The sequence below is a fragment of the Mizuhopecten yessoensis genome, unplaced genomic scaffold (assembly GCF_002113885.1).
Source record: "Mizuhopecten yessoensis strain PY_sf001 unplaced genomic scaffold, ASM211388v2 scaffold11133, whole genome shotgun sequence".
Lineage (NCBI taxonomy): Eukaryota > Metazoa > Mollusca > Bivalvia > Pectinida > Pectinidae > Mizuhopecten > Mizuhopecten yessoensis.
Genome location: NW_018408896.1, coordinates 2421065 through 2437184, shown reverse-complemented (window position 1 = coordinate 2437184; position 16120 = coordinate 2421065). Strand labels below are relative to the sequence as shown.

Below are 16120 nucleotides of genomic sequence, written 5' to 3'. Positions count from 1 at the left end.
CTCTTGTACAGTTATATCAAAGAAAATGATTTTCAATATTAAATATCCTTTCATTTTTTTTCCATGACTGCATTCTCATATTTCAACAAAAATAGAGCCAAAAAATATATATATATAAAATGAGTTAAACTCACAGAAAGACAAAACACCACTTTGAAGGATTTCTTAATGTGTATGTAACACAGAAAAAGTAAGGCACTTGTTCAGGTGCAACAAACATGGATGGATAACCCAACATAACATTATTTCATCTTTCAACACCATGTACATATGTATGAGATTTTCAATTATATACACGTACTTCAATAAAATAAAGGGCATCAAACAGAAAATCTTATCCAGAGTGTATACAGTTAAAAACTACACTAAAATAACATAAATATCTTTTTTTTTTTTTTTTTTTTTAAGTTNCATTTTTGTGCGATTATCATATGATGAACAACACTACCAAGCTGCCCCGGGAACTGAAACTCTAGGTCCAATCAATTTACTTCATTTTGAAACCATATGATTCGAAAATGTAAAATCACAAGATATCTAAAATTTTGAAATAAAATAAAATTGATCAGACTTAAAGCTATGGTTTCCGCAGCTAAACAATACCCAAATTGGTGCAATTGTAATCAATTAATTTCGTGATTATATTTTAAAAATTCCTAATTTAACAATACCCAAATTGGTGCAATTGTAATCAATTAATTTCGTGATGATATTTTAAAAATTCCTAATTTCAGATATGTAATGTTTCTTAGTTTAAAGACTGCCCATGTCTTCATTGGATACAAAACTATGTGGTAGAAATATTGACAAACTTTATATTGTTATACGTATACCCTATAAGAGGAAAACAATGAACTAAAAGTAAAGCATGATTTGAAACATTCTAAGGTGTTGAACCAAAATGGGAAGCAGCATGTTATATGGAATAACGCTTTTCAACAATGTGTCACATAAATAAATTTACCTTACCCTACAGCAATCTTTAATCAATGTTTGAAATCATCAAAATACCACACATGTAATGTTAAGACAGAAATGACATTTTTCATCACAGAACCAATAGAATGGATTTGAAATTTGTAATAAAATATTTATGGTGATGAAAAAACATGAGGAAATGTAAAAAGATGGCTGGTAATCCCCGATATCGTGAAGATAAATCGGAAGGGTCTGCTTAGTTACGTTGCCATTTGCTTAATTGTACCAAGATCTGGTCTCGAAGACTTCTGGAAAAGTGGACTAGCAACAGCTGGAATTAATAAAAGTAAACCAATGTAATGTCACAGTCATTGGGGGATTGAATTTTAACAGAATAGCCTTCGTAAAACAGTCAAACAATGAAGACATTTGGCAATACAAGGGAACCTAATCAAAATTACACCTTTCGTAATTATGTTTGTTGTTACTATGGTGATTACTTACCTGAGGTATTAGTGATCCAATCATCACGCCTCCCACAACGAGTATGTTGTTCATGAGATAGGTCCGTAACACCCATAAACAGCCACCTTTGTTGATATTTGGAGCAAATTTGGAATTCTGTGGGCAAAACATCACATATTTCACACCATAATGTACTGAAGACATATATATTGACATATGGAGTGATAACCCCGCTTATACAATATATTCAATATGTATGTGTAATTATATGTATGTACACTGCAAATTCTATGGCTAGAAAATAGACACAAAGCACACAAAATAACTACAAGGTAAACTGGTAAAACTAAGCAGGGTAGAATATTCAAAGTTTTCCACGTAACTCAGACAGTACTGAAAGTAGTGACACTACTAGAACAGAAGAGCATATTTCGTTGACTGAGGCTATACAGAACACCATTTATGTGATAAATGATCAGAACTCAGAACTCAGAACCAGAGAATACATGTCAATGAGAATAGAGAATACATGTCAATGAGACCAGAGAATCCATGTCAATGAGAACAGAGAATACATGTCAATGAGAACAGAGAATCCATGTCAATGAGAACAGATAATACATGTCAATGAGAACAGAGAATACATGTCAATGAGAACAGATAATACATGTCAATGAGACCTGAAAATTCATGTCAATGAGACCAGAGAATACATGTCAATGAGACCAGAGAATCCATGTCAATGAGAACAGAGTATACATGTCAATGAGACCAGATAGTACATGTCAATGAGACCAGAGAATACATGTCAATGAGACCAGAGACCAGAGAATACATGTCAATGAGACCAGAGAATACATGTCAATGAGACCAGATAATACATGGCAATGAGACCAGAGAATACATGTCAATGGGAACAGAGCATACGTGTCAATGAGAACAGAAAATATGTGTCAATGAGAACAGATATTACATGTCAATGAGACCAGAGAATACATGTCAATGAGACCAGATAATACATGTCAATGAGAACAGAGAGCACAAGTCAATGAGACCAGAGAATACATGTCAATGAGAACAGAAATTACATGTCAATGAGACCAGATAATACATGTCAATGAGAACAGAGAATACATGTCAATGAGACCAGATAATACATGTCAATGAGAATAGAGAATACATGTCAATGAGACCAGAGAATACATGTCAATGAGAACAGAGAATACATGTCAATGAGACAAGAAAATACATGTCAATGAGACCAGAGAATACATGTCAATGAGACCAGAGAATACATGTCAATGAGACCAGATAATACATGTCAATCAGACCAGATAATTCATGTCAATGAGACCAGAGAATACATGTCAATGAGAACAGAGAATACTTGTCAATGAGAACTGAGAGTACATGTCAATGAGAACAGAGATCATGTGTCAATGAGAACAGAAAATACCAGTCAATGAGAGCAAAGAATGTGTCAATACTTACGGCTAACTCATCACTCTGAGCATCTGCTCCACACAACAGATTTATAGCATCACCCTGAAAAATACACAAATAAAGCTTTAATACCAGTGTTTTCATTGTAAGCTGGTTGTCTGGAAAACAGCCTGCAACCAGCATATTTTTAGCATCTAGGGGTATGGAGGTCACCTTTTCATATAGTCGAACCTTGGACCTCTGGTTTACTAGTAATGCTCTCCTGAATGAGTTAAGAGAAATTCACCCTAGCCAAGTCGGCAGGAAGCTGCTAGAATTTGACCAGGGTGACATACTCCTCCTTCAGAAAAGATCTCGTCTCGAGTTTTCCTGGGATCAAAGCAGTTCTTGTGAAAGTATTGCTGAGCATATTTGTCAATACCTCCCAGGTCCCTATGTAAGTTGGCCCCACTATAACAGAGGTCAATATTTTTTCCAATGCCTCCACTAGGAGTCGAACCTGGGACCTTTTTGGTTTACTATATATATACATATGTAGTCTTAAGCTCTACCGAATGAGCTCAGTAGAAATCTTAAACCTGTGGAAAATGGAGTGTTATTCTTACCAGTACAATGTCATGTGACTGTAATTAATTTACGTAAGTAATTAGGGCTGCCGCCTCTTACATTGTTACCAACAAATAAATCCCTGTTATATAGAATCATATACTTGTATAATATACCAATGAACTTGTAATATATGACAATGAAATCATTCGTATTGACTGGACAAACTTATAACTGACATGTTGACTGATGTTGATGGCTCTAGCTTACTCCAACAGTGTTAGAGGTTTTACACGGCGAGATGATCCGATGGAAAAAAGGCTGAGCAGCGGCCTCTAATGTTATAGGAGTAGGCTCTAGCTGTGTGTTTACATGTGTGCCTAACTGTGCTGTCTGATTGTACTATTTGTGTGGTGTCATATGACTTTGTTTGTTTTTACCTGTTCATTGTTGCTCACCTTTGTAAAAGGATGTTGTGTAGTGTGTCCAGGTGTGATCTGTGAGTTTTGCATGTCATGCTGGTACGTGTGTGTGTCCATTGTTTTGTGTGGTCCCTGGGGGGGTTAACTTATATTTTAGATACATATTTAAGTGTAAAAAAACATTCCCACGACTTGAAAGGAATGCTGATATAAGGTTAGTGTTAGGTTTGGCTTGTTTGTGCTGTACATCCTATTAACAGCTATGGTCATTTAAGGATGCACGAGGTCATTTAAGGACAAAAAAGGTCAACTGCACATGCACAACTACATGATTTTTCTCTAGGTCCTCTAATTTCTTCCAACATGGAGACCCTGACGTCCCTGCAGGTAGGGCGTAAGAATTGTACCTGCTGCCCCCAATGCATGATCGTAAGAGGCGACTAAATTTGGGATCTATCTTTTCTCTTCTTTCTAAACAACTTTCTCCTTCCTAATGTCTCCCTTGACAATGCCTCACTTTTGGCCTTTAGTTGAGCGTTCGCCCCTGTGAGGAAGGCTTTGGGTTCTGTCCCCTGGTCGAGACATACCAGAGTCTGTAAAAATGGTAGTTTCTACTCCTGCTTAACGCTCAGCATTTTAGGAGTGTGACGACTGGTTCTACCGTTGTCAGTATAATGTGACCGGTTGGGGTGTCCTGCTGGGTGTCTTTGGCAGTACGTATGTTTCAGTGAGGTAGCACTATAAAGTCGGCATCAACGAACATACCGCAGCCTCCCAAAACGCACACGCATACACTACACGCATGCATCTTGCACAAAGGGGAGGTCGTCCTTAAATGACCATAGCTGTTGATAGGACGTTAAACAATACTAAACCAAACCAAACCCTCTGTGAGCTTCCATCCAAGCCAAATAGAGGGATAAATTATAAATATATGTTGGAAGAACATGTTTCATAATTGTTGTAAAATAAATATAATTTATATCATAGCTATATAATCTACCTTTAACACAAGTATACCTATATATTATCCTTATTGTTTAAGTAAAACAGATTTCTCACAGCACACTTTATACCGATACTCACATCTTCTATTATGCAACAGGAGTGTGGAACTGCACATTTTTCAAAGCTGTTGTTTTCTGAGGAACAGTTAAAGTAAGGATTTGCATTCCAGTCTTTGTAACCATCCGCACTGTCACTGTAACCACAGCAACCCAGCTGAAAACCATCAAAACAAGAGCAAATATGACCCTGATTTTTAAGTGTTTATGTGAGACAGAACAGAATTTTTTAGTGACTGGTTTTTAATATATATGTCAACTGTTTAGAACAGCATAAATTTACAATGGTAAAAACAACAACATGGTGTTATTCAACAACAATTTGATAACCGAACATTTAATTGCATATTGATCTAATTCTTCAAATTTCAAATAAAGTCTTATTTAAATCAATTTCATTTTATCACATAAAAACAGATGTACCAGATTCTGCTAAATATAAACTTAATGTAGGCGACACTATGATGATCTGTAAAATAGATTTAGTAGCTTAAATTAATCCGTAGTATTTTTTTCCAGTTTGCTTTTTATTGTTTGACATTGTACACAAAAAATGTATGAACTACATTATGTTTAACATTGTTTAAGACATGAACTACACATTGTTTGACATTGTATAAGACATGAACTAAACATTGTTTGACATTTTACAAATATATACGACCTGGACTACATATTGTTTAACATTGTATAAGACATGAACTACATATTGTTTGAAATTGTATAAGACATGATCTACACATTGTTTGACATTGTACAAATATATACGACCAGAACTAAACATTGTTTAACATTGTATAAGACATGAACTACAAATTGTTTGACATTGTACAAATATATACGACCTGAACTACCCATTGTTTAACATTGTATAAGACATTAACTACACATTGTTTAACATTGTATAAGACATGTACTACACATTGTTTGACATTGTACAAATATATACGACCAGAACTACAAATTGTTTAACATTGTATAAGACATGAACAACACATTGTTTGACATTGTACAAATATATACGACCAGAACTGCACATTGTTTAACATTGTATAAGACATGAACTAAACATTGTTTGACATTTTACAAATATATACGACCTGGACTACATATTGTTTAACATTGTATAAGACATGAACTACATATTGTTTAACATTGTATAAGACATGAACTACATATTGTTTGAAATTGTATAAGACATGATCTACACATTGTTTGACATTGTACAAATATATACGTCCTGAACTACACATTGTTTAACATTGTATAAGACATTAACTACACATTGTTTGACATTGTATAAGACATGAACAACATATTGTTTGACATTGTACAAATATATACGACCTGAACTACATATTGTTTAACATTGTATAAGACATTAACTACACACTGTTTGACATTGTATAAGACATGAACTACACATTGTTTAACATTGTATAAGACATTAACTACACACTGTTTGACATTGTATAAGACATGAACTACACATTGATTGACATTGTATAAGACATGAATTACATTGTTTGACATTGTATAAGACATAAACTACACATTGTTTTACATTGTATAAGACATGAATTACATTGTTTGACATGGTATAAGACATGAACTACACATTGTTTTACATTGTATAAGACATAAATTACATTGTTTGACATTGTATAAGACATGAACTACACATTGATTGACATTGTATAAGACATGAATTACATTGTTTGACATTGTATAAGACATGAACTACATATTGTTTTACATTGTATAAGACATGAATTACATTGTTTGACATTGTATAAGACATAAACTACACATTGTTTTACATTGTATAAGACATGAATTACATTGTTTGACATTGTATAAGACATGAACTACACATTGCTTGACATTGTATAAGACATTAACTACATGTACATATGCATCATAATTCAAAACAAAATAAGAAGTTATTTTTTCCCTTACGTCTGTTTGGATGTTGTCAATAAAATCTTGCATGTCTGGATCATCACGGTATTTTACAACAGCATCTTTCAACAAATCTTGTGGATAAATGTTGAGATTCTTCAGAATGTCTGGTGAGAAGGTGAATATAAAGATGAAGCAGATGAGGAAGAGCTCGATGAGAATAAGGAAATTCACTGACCAATAATACTGGAAAAAAAAGAAACATAAATACACACTTCTGTCATCTGTAATATCACTGATGGGCATGATCAGCATATACATGTATGTACAATATTTCACGATAGTTTTCATTTTACTGACCCTGTGATCAGGAGAAATTAATGGATAAATAAGACGCCTGAAAGGCTTGTATCGTTAAGCGGGGTATCTAAGCTAAACTATCGCAATAAAGTGTCTAAGGGTGGGACTGGACCTATAGCTATAGGCTTATCATGGTAGCTGATTGTACTGATTTGTCTCTTCGTGCAAGCAAGCATATGGTTATAGGGTGGTGAACTCTGTTGTTTCTAAGTTAAGACCCAAGGGAGTGGGGCACATGCATATGGAACCAGACCCCAGGGCTTAATCTCATAGCATATTTGTATATTTCTTCATCATGTCCAACATTTGTATATACATCTGTATGTACAGAAATGTACGAATAAGTCATCGGTTAGGAATCTCAACCATTTCAAAGTAATTTAGTGTCTGAAAGTCCCAAATTAAGGGGACAGACAATATAAATCAGGTTGCAGATTTGTCACTGTATAAGGGTTTATGGATCAGGTGAGGTTAAAAGTTATTTTGGGGTAAAAAATAGTTTTCAATGTCACCTGAAATCAAAATCATATCATGATCAGTCTTGTCATGTCAATAAGACTAGACCACTTCATTTTTACAACAGTAACACCTTCTACGGTCTGCCTATCCACAAATTAATATCAATCTGCCAAAACTCAAACTGACAAATTGAAGTATTTCAATGTCTCATACATGTCTGCGCCCATCGATCAAAACAGTGACAATATAGGGAAATAATCTGGATGTTTCCAACATAAGAAAGAAGAAATAATTCCACAAACATGACAAGACAAACTCAGTTCGTAGACAGTAGTATACGCCTACGCTTTGCTATTACGGTCATGTGGTGTACAATGTATGTGCAGGTAAATTTTCTCCCATTTATTTCATCATTTGGGTACACTGGAAAATCGGGAAAACCCAGATTCAATCCCTATGTATTTTGAACTGTCAATAGTGATGGAGTTATGTCACCTTACACCTGTGACCTGTGTTAGTGTTAAGGGTGTATGCTACCTTACACATTATACCTGTGACCTGTGTAAGTGTTAAGGATATACCCGGTATGCTGTCTTACTGACCTGTGTTAGCGTTAAGGATATACCCGGTATGCTGTCTTACACATTATACCTGGGACCTATGTTAGCATTAAGGATATACCTGGTATGATGTCTTACTGACCTGTGTTAGCGTTAAGGATATACCCGGTATGCTGTCTTACACATTATACCTGGGACCTGTGTTAGTGTTAAAGATATACCTGGTATGCTGTCTTACACATTATACCTGTGACCTGTGTTAGCGTTAAGGATATACCCGGTATGCTGTCTTACACATTATACCTGTGACTTGTGTTAGCGTTAAGGATATACCTGGTATGCTGTCTTACACATTATACCTGTGACCTGTGTTAGCGTTAAGGGTGTATGCTACCTTACACATTATACCTGTGACCTGTGTTAGTGTTAAGGATATACCCGATGTTCTGTCTTGCACATTATACCTGTGACCTGTGTTAGCGTTAAGGATAAACACGGTATGCTGTCTTACTGACCTGTGTTAGCGTTTAGGATATACCCGGTATGCTGTCTTACATATTATACCTGTGACCTGTGTTAGCGTTAAGGGTGTATGCTACCTTACACATTATACCTGTGACCTGTGTTAGCGTTAAGGATATACCCGGTATGCTGTCTTACACATTATACCTACGACCTGTGTTAGCGTTAAGGATATACCCGGTATGCTGTCTTACACATTATAACTACGACCTGTGTTAGCGTTAAGCATATACCCGGGATGCTGTCTTACACATTATACCTGTGACCTTTGTTAGCGTTAAGGATATACCCGGTCTGCTGTCTTACACATTATACCTGTGACCTTTGTTAGCGTTAAGGATATACCCGGTATGCTGTCTTACTGACCTGTGTTAGCGTTAAGGATATACTAGTACTCGGTATGCTGTCTTACTGACCTGTGTTAGCGTTTAGGATATACCCGGTATGCTGTCTTACATATTATACCTGTGACCTGTGTTAGCGTTAAGGATATACCCGGTATGATATCTTACTGACCTGTGTTAGCGTTAAGGATATACACGGTATGCTGTCTTACTGACCTGTGTTAGCGTTGAGGATATACTCGGTATGCTGTCTTACTGACCTGTGTTAGAGTTTAGGATATACCCGGTATGCTGTCTTACATATTATACCTGTGAACTGTGTTAGCGTTAAGGATATACCCGGTATGCTGTCTTACACATTATACCTACGACCTGTGTTAGCGTTAAGGATATACCCGGTATGCTGCCTTACTGACCTGTGTTAGCGTTAAGGATATACTCGGTATGCTGTCTTACTGACCTGTGTTAGCGTTTAGGATATACCCGATATGCTACCTTACACATTATACCTGTGACCTGTGTTAGCGTTAAGGATAAACACGGTATGCTGTCTTACTGACCTGTGTTAGCATTAAGGATATACCCGGTATGCTGTCTTACACATTATACCTGTGACCTGTGTTTGCGTTAAGGATATACCCGGTATGCTGTCTTACACACTATACCTGTGACCTGTGCTACCGTTAAGGATATACCCGGTATGCTGTCTTACTGACCTGTGTTAGCGTTAAGGATATACCCGGTATGCTGTCTTACACACTATATCATTTTCCTTAATTTATTTTAGAATTAAGGAATTAAGCTTATGTTATGTCTTTGTTTGAATGCCAAAGAAACTAGGTAAAAATTATAATATTGGCCTTACCTGTACATGTACCAAAACATAAACGTGGTCATAATGACTTAATTTTACAAAACTTTCAAAACAAAACTTTCCTACAAAACTCACGATTCTTAGCAATGGGGTGATTTCCCGAAGAGCTCCGAAACATCCCAGAAAAGCTATGACACTTCCTATTGCTCCGGTTATCACAAGCCATACAGAGGGATCGAGGAAAAAATCAATCCATGTAGAAACACTCTTTTCCTTCAGGACCAGGATGTAGATACCAAAACCGAGCAGTATCGGCGACACCACCTGTTAAAACATAACACCAATTTGAATGAAATTTACATAGATTTACATAAATTTGGTTCAAGACTGAATAAGATATGCTATGCCTCAAGATAATGCATTTGTAAATCAGACAAAACATGTACAGATAAAATACTGACAATATTTCCCCCATATCATGATCACTGCTCTAGGTTTTATCAAAAAAGGTGAGATGACAGGAATTAATTCTAAAACATTTAATTACTAGCTGCCAATGTACATGGGAGTTAGAGTCAAGATGGATGGAACAAGAATGTTTAAAAGTATGGGGGGAAAGAGCCAAATTGTCTACTGATATATGGTCTCTATAAGCATATATTTGTAATTAGCAATATATTCTCTGAAACCTGAACCATGATGTACAGGTGTCATATAATGCATGAATGCAAGGCGATTTTCTTTCTGATGTTGCTAAAATATAGCTTATAGTATTGTCATTATTTCAGTAAAAATATTGATATTGAAGACCAGAAAAATCAAATGTTCTATGGCTTTAAGAAGGGAACGGGGGGGTCCACCAGGTCACACTTCCTCAGGTATCCGGATCTGGGATACCAGCAGAATCACTTAGGAAGATAAAAATGATGTACAAGACGGTTTAATTGTGTTATCGTGGCCTCTTTTACCAGGATGTTCGAGAAGGTAAGTGTGGACCTCTCCTTGATAGATCCAAACTAAGCTACTATCCACTGTCACAAACCTCCGGGCCTGACACAGAGACCAGGACCCAACCTGTCACAGCTTCACAGAGGCGTTGGACATGACAGCGACTGTTGATGTTAATGACATCAGACACAGCTTCATCAACATGTAAGTGGAGAACCATGAGGACAGGATGAGGAATCCAAACCTAGTGTCAGCCCTATAGTGGTCCTCAATGTTTCACAGGCCTAACTGTCCTTAGTCTTTCACAGGCCCTAGCTGTCCTCAACTTTTCACAGGCCCTAGCTGTCCTCAACCTTTCACTGGCCAGGGAGGACTGTCTGGATTTCCATGTTGGTACATGTACAGCCATCAGTATGATGTGTGAGCATTTTGGTATGGACACTGACTGAACAGTGGTGGAAAGGGCTGACCTTAGCTTGAAACAATTGTTCAAGCTGTTGGAATGGTCAAAAGGTCCATCTGATAGTGACAATGCACTGGATATGGATTATTGACCCTATCCACCACCAACAACCTCCTCTTCGTTGTTGGGATTAATTAATAATGTGAAGATTTGGTTTGGCCACGGAGAAAGTTGTCAAAATGGTTTCTTAGCAAGAGGACAAGGAGGATCTGGTAGCTATATAGGTTGACATGTGTTTTACCTTAATGGATATAATAATATACAGGATCTCAGGACTTTTTAACATAGTTGTTTTCATTTTTACTAGCAAGTTACATATATAATTACACTGGCGTTGTTAACATGCCAACAGCAACTCTTCACTTTATAATCTTACCTAGACAAACGTTATATGCTGATTTCGAATATCATTTTCAAAGGTTTTATTTTACAACATAAAATAAATATGCGTACTTGTGAAAGATATAAAAATAACCACCCCCACGAGCGAAATAAATTTGGTATTACTGAAGACAATCTTAGATACTAACCCAATATGGATATATTGTATATAATATGAATAATATTCAACAACTATCCAAGATAAGCAATATTTTGCCTAGTCAATCAGGCCAGCGATTTTTAGTACCACTTACACTAGTTCAGCTGGAGATTTCACTAGTTTCAGACTATTGGCCATGGGCTACCCTTATTGTCTGTAAAGCTAGCTCTGATGGTACACTACAGTACATGTCAACAGATTTTAACATATTTTTCAGTGTTAAATTGATTTTATTGGCGAAGTGGGAAGTGCTAATGACTGAATGACAGTGAATAGTGAATAATTTAGGTTTATTTGAAATTTGTTATATGGTGAAAGAATAAGAGTAATTAAATCAGAAGAGAGATTTAATGTCAGATATTTGTTTCCTGTTGTGTAATTCGTTCAAACATAAATTACCTCTGTGCTGTTAATTCTGTTATATATATAACTTTGTAGAATTTCTAGCCAACTTATTGTATTTAATTGAACTGGAAATGTATTCAGGATCTACAGCAGGAACAAAATGTTAAGTACAGAACTACACCGTTTTAAAACTTAAAAGCAGTACACATGAGGCATTTATAAAACACATAATCATGGTATATATATAACCTTAAGAGTTGAGACTCGCTACATGACAACAAGCCTCTCTAAGCATCATTCGCCACTATTCATTGCCCGGCCTCTCCATGCCCTTTTTATTCTGTGGGAAACCCTATGCTACCTGCCTTGAATTAATGGGGAGGGGATCTACTATACATATAATATACTGAACTTTCCACACAACAACAGGTATATGTATATATGTGTACAGTAGACCCCCCACCACCACCCCCAACCCGGATCTGATCCTGCATGGTCAGTCAATATTATTAATAAATAACAAGAAAGTATAAGACTGTCCAACGGTCAACCACGCCCAAGTCAATATCCGTCTCGATCGATATAAATATATTGCCTACACGTCGGCTCAACGTGACCATCAATTATTTACAGCTGGTGTACACAGGTGTAATGTACAGGTATATACGTAAACGCTAGTGGACTATCCTTTACTTTATTGGTGGTCGATAGTGGTCATCGACAAATTAAATCTATTAACTAAAGTCTAAATAGTTAACACTGTAATGTGACTTGTCCATATTAAGAAATTATGTGATTAACCGACATTGTTTACGTAAAACATTGTTATACAGTACACTGTACGACGTATACAAGTATTACTCATTGAAGAAACTTCCGGGTACTTACAGTCGGTAGCTTGTATTTACGTCAATATAACGATTCTCTCTAGATCTATTGTTCTAAGTACATACATCTCCTATAATGGACTTCCATATACTTACTAAAATGGCAAAGTTGACAAAAAACACGAAGTATTTCCCACAAATACTGATCTCACTTCGATCAACCCTTCTCGGCGCCATGACCGTGGTTTGTAAATAAACTCGGATTTTACCGTGTTATGTACAGTCAAACCCAAGGTGTGACGAATGGCATGTATTCATCTGCTCGAAAGCGATACGCCCAGTGATATGTCACGCGTAGTGAAAACTGATACAAGAGAGGAGAGACGTGTACTACGTTTATATATATATATGAATATTATAAACGCAGAAAAATGATCCTTACGGACGAAGAAATATTACAAATTTTTTTTTCTCAACAACGAGTCTATATATAGTATAGTATATATGCATAAGACCACGATAAGACAGATTTCTAGCTACAGAGATAGTCAATGAAGATTGAGCGTTACGTACGCGAATTCATCATTTGATTACACGGTCCGTGTGTCTGTATATTTTATATATATTGTAGCACGGAATTAGATTGCCTAAGTCAGGGGTGTAACACCCTTTATCTGTCTACACAGGTGTAATGTACAGGTAAACGCTAGTGGCTATCTGTGTCCAAAAATAATCTGGACCAAGGTTTTTGAAGATTTCCCCCTGTTTCATATGGAATTTCCTTTCAATATCAACCTCTCTTGAACTATGATTGTCTATGGCTTCCCCTTGCCAGCAGTTTGAATATCTATATGATTAATCCTCCATTGTCTATATATATATATATATTAGCACGGACTTAGATATACCACTACTTATACCAATGTACGTGTACTAATGTATCTGTTGTAGCTCTTAGACAATTAACTTTATATACCAAATTATTATTATGTCAACCCAACTTATATCAAAATGAAAGGAATGTTCTCAATTTGTAACACGGTACTCTTAACAAAAGTAAGTATATTTATACAAAGAGTAATGAAGCTACTTAATATCTAAAAGAATTTAGCTAAAAGAATTATTGAAATGGGTTGTTATTGTATGAATTGTATCATGTGTCATATTATGTGAGTACTATGTCCATCAATGTATACTATGTATTATGTGACCTCTTGTTACGCACGTATACGTGTGGCGTGAGTGAGTGAAAAAATAAAATAATAGATTATCTAATTCCGTGATATTAGTAGGGTCTCCAGTCAGGTCAGTGGTCATCATGGCTCACCGGACTGACTCTACCTAATCTAATATCACGGTGTGGTGATCACCCTGACAGTTGGGAGAGGACTATACCATCTGTTGGAATTAGGTATATAGGTAAAGTGTTATGTCAAAGGTAGAGTCTATTTCATCACTTCATCAGGTGATTAATAACCAATGTTAGCATAAAAGCCTGGCCTGTACATTCTTTTCATTAGGTATTGCCATTGCACATATGTATGCATACTATTTCCACGGAATTAGATTAGATATTAAGTCCGTGCTATTTCACAATAAAAGACAAACAGTTAAATCACAATTCATATTTATTACAAATAAGTTAATATTAAATTGCCAAAATTCTCGCCTAAACTACATGTACGTTCAAACATCTACATTTTTACCATTCTTACAAAATTTGTTAACACTCGCTCCGCTCGGCCATCATAAAATATAAATACTCTACCTTATAAAATATAACCTGGAATGATACCGCAAACTCAGAAAACTATTTTACGCCTCACTCGACCTGTTTGTCAGGGAAATAATGTCCGATAAATTCTTGCTTTCTACGGTCGGCAGTGCTTGAAATAGTTTAGTATTACCTCTTCATAAAACAAATTTTCGCCTCGCTCCGCTCGGCAATGGAAATATAATTGTCCCAATCTTAGCAAAAATGAAGTTCTAAATATTTTGCTGGCAGAAAGTAATATACATGAAAACCGGCATGAAAATTGTAAATTATTATTTTTAAATAAGTGCAGAAATATGTCTCTTTCTGAGTTTAAAATTTTGGGCATAACCCAAAATTAACACTTCTAACTCCCATACTTTCTCTGTCTTGGCCTAACACCCATGCACTATCACATGACATGATCTTCAAATAGATGATGGTGGTCATTTACTATGTAGTTGTAGATGTAGAATATAAAATGCATTTAAATTATACGTCTCTCATATAAGCAACTTTTCAGAAAAAAATTCTAAACACTTGTATGCATTGTCCGTATCGATTAAAATTGCTTTATAATATATTACCATGGAAATTAATCAGATGCAAGTCCGCGTATTTACTAAATTTATATAAAGACGTATTAATTGTATACGTCTCTGGTCTAGATACGCATTTCCCATTAAGACGTTGAGAAATGGAATGTACTAACATAATAAAACGTTTAGGCTATTGCGTGACACACTAATTTTGTATATATTTATTTGTTGCGGGAAGGCGGAAAGTGTAAGTAAGTTGTTACAACTTTTGTCCAATCCATTTGTTTGTTGTTTGCAATAAAACTATTTTAAACAAATTGAACATTGGATAAACGATTGACATCTAGTATGACCAAAGGCATGTACATGATTATATTAATTTAAAGGGGCATCACGCTGAAGTAACTTTTTTTTGTGTCTTTTTTCCAAATACTACATAAACATATCAAGTGAGACTCCTTATGGAAAATTCCGATCGGATTTGGCTGAAATAGATTCATAAAAATGATTAAATCTAAGATAATCATCGGTATTTCTACCTGTCTGACCAACGTTTTGTTCAGGGATTTCCCTCTACTAGCGCATGCGCATAGCACACCATTTCTTTGTAAACAAGATGACTGGCCGTGTGAAGTAAGAAAAAGAAAAGTGTTGTACCGTGTCAGCTACGAAGCGAATAGTTGCCAAATGGTCAAAAGATAGCGCAAGGGGTACGTTACGGAATCATTATTGCCAGTGGGAAGTATTCAAAGCAGAAAATAACTGCCCTAGCAGTCAGTACGGTGCATGTTTTCTTCCGGATAGCGGCCGGTTAAGCTGAAATAAAATCGACAGAAATGCTAGCGCTGTTTATGTTATGAATAAATATCTAAAACTATTAACCTC

General features: G+C 35.8%; 1 protein-coding gene across 1 annotated transcript; it reads right to left on the bottom strand.

Moving 5' to 3' along the window:
* Window positions 1-405: 405 nt before the first annotated feature.
* Window positions 406-13205, bottom strand: LOC110466381 (tetraspanin-33-like). Its single transcript, XM_021522828.1, has 7 exons — window positions 13100-13205; window positions 9955-10143; window positions 6818-7006; window positions 4881-5015; window positions 2875-2928; window positions 1423-1539; window positions 406-1249 (listed from the first exon to the last, which is right to left on the bottom strand). The coding sequence occupies exons 1-7, from the start codon at window positions 13178-13180 to the stop codon at window positions 1175-1177; spliced, it is 840 nt and encodes a 279-aa protein (XP_021378503.1). The 5' UTR covers window positions 13181-13205; the 3' UTR covers window positions 406-1174.
* Between the last annotated feature and the right edge of the window lie 2915 nt (window positions 13206-16120).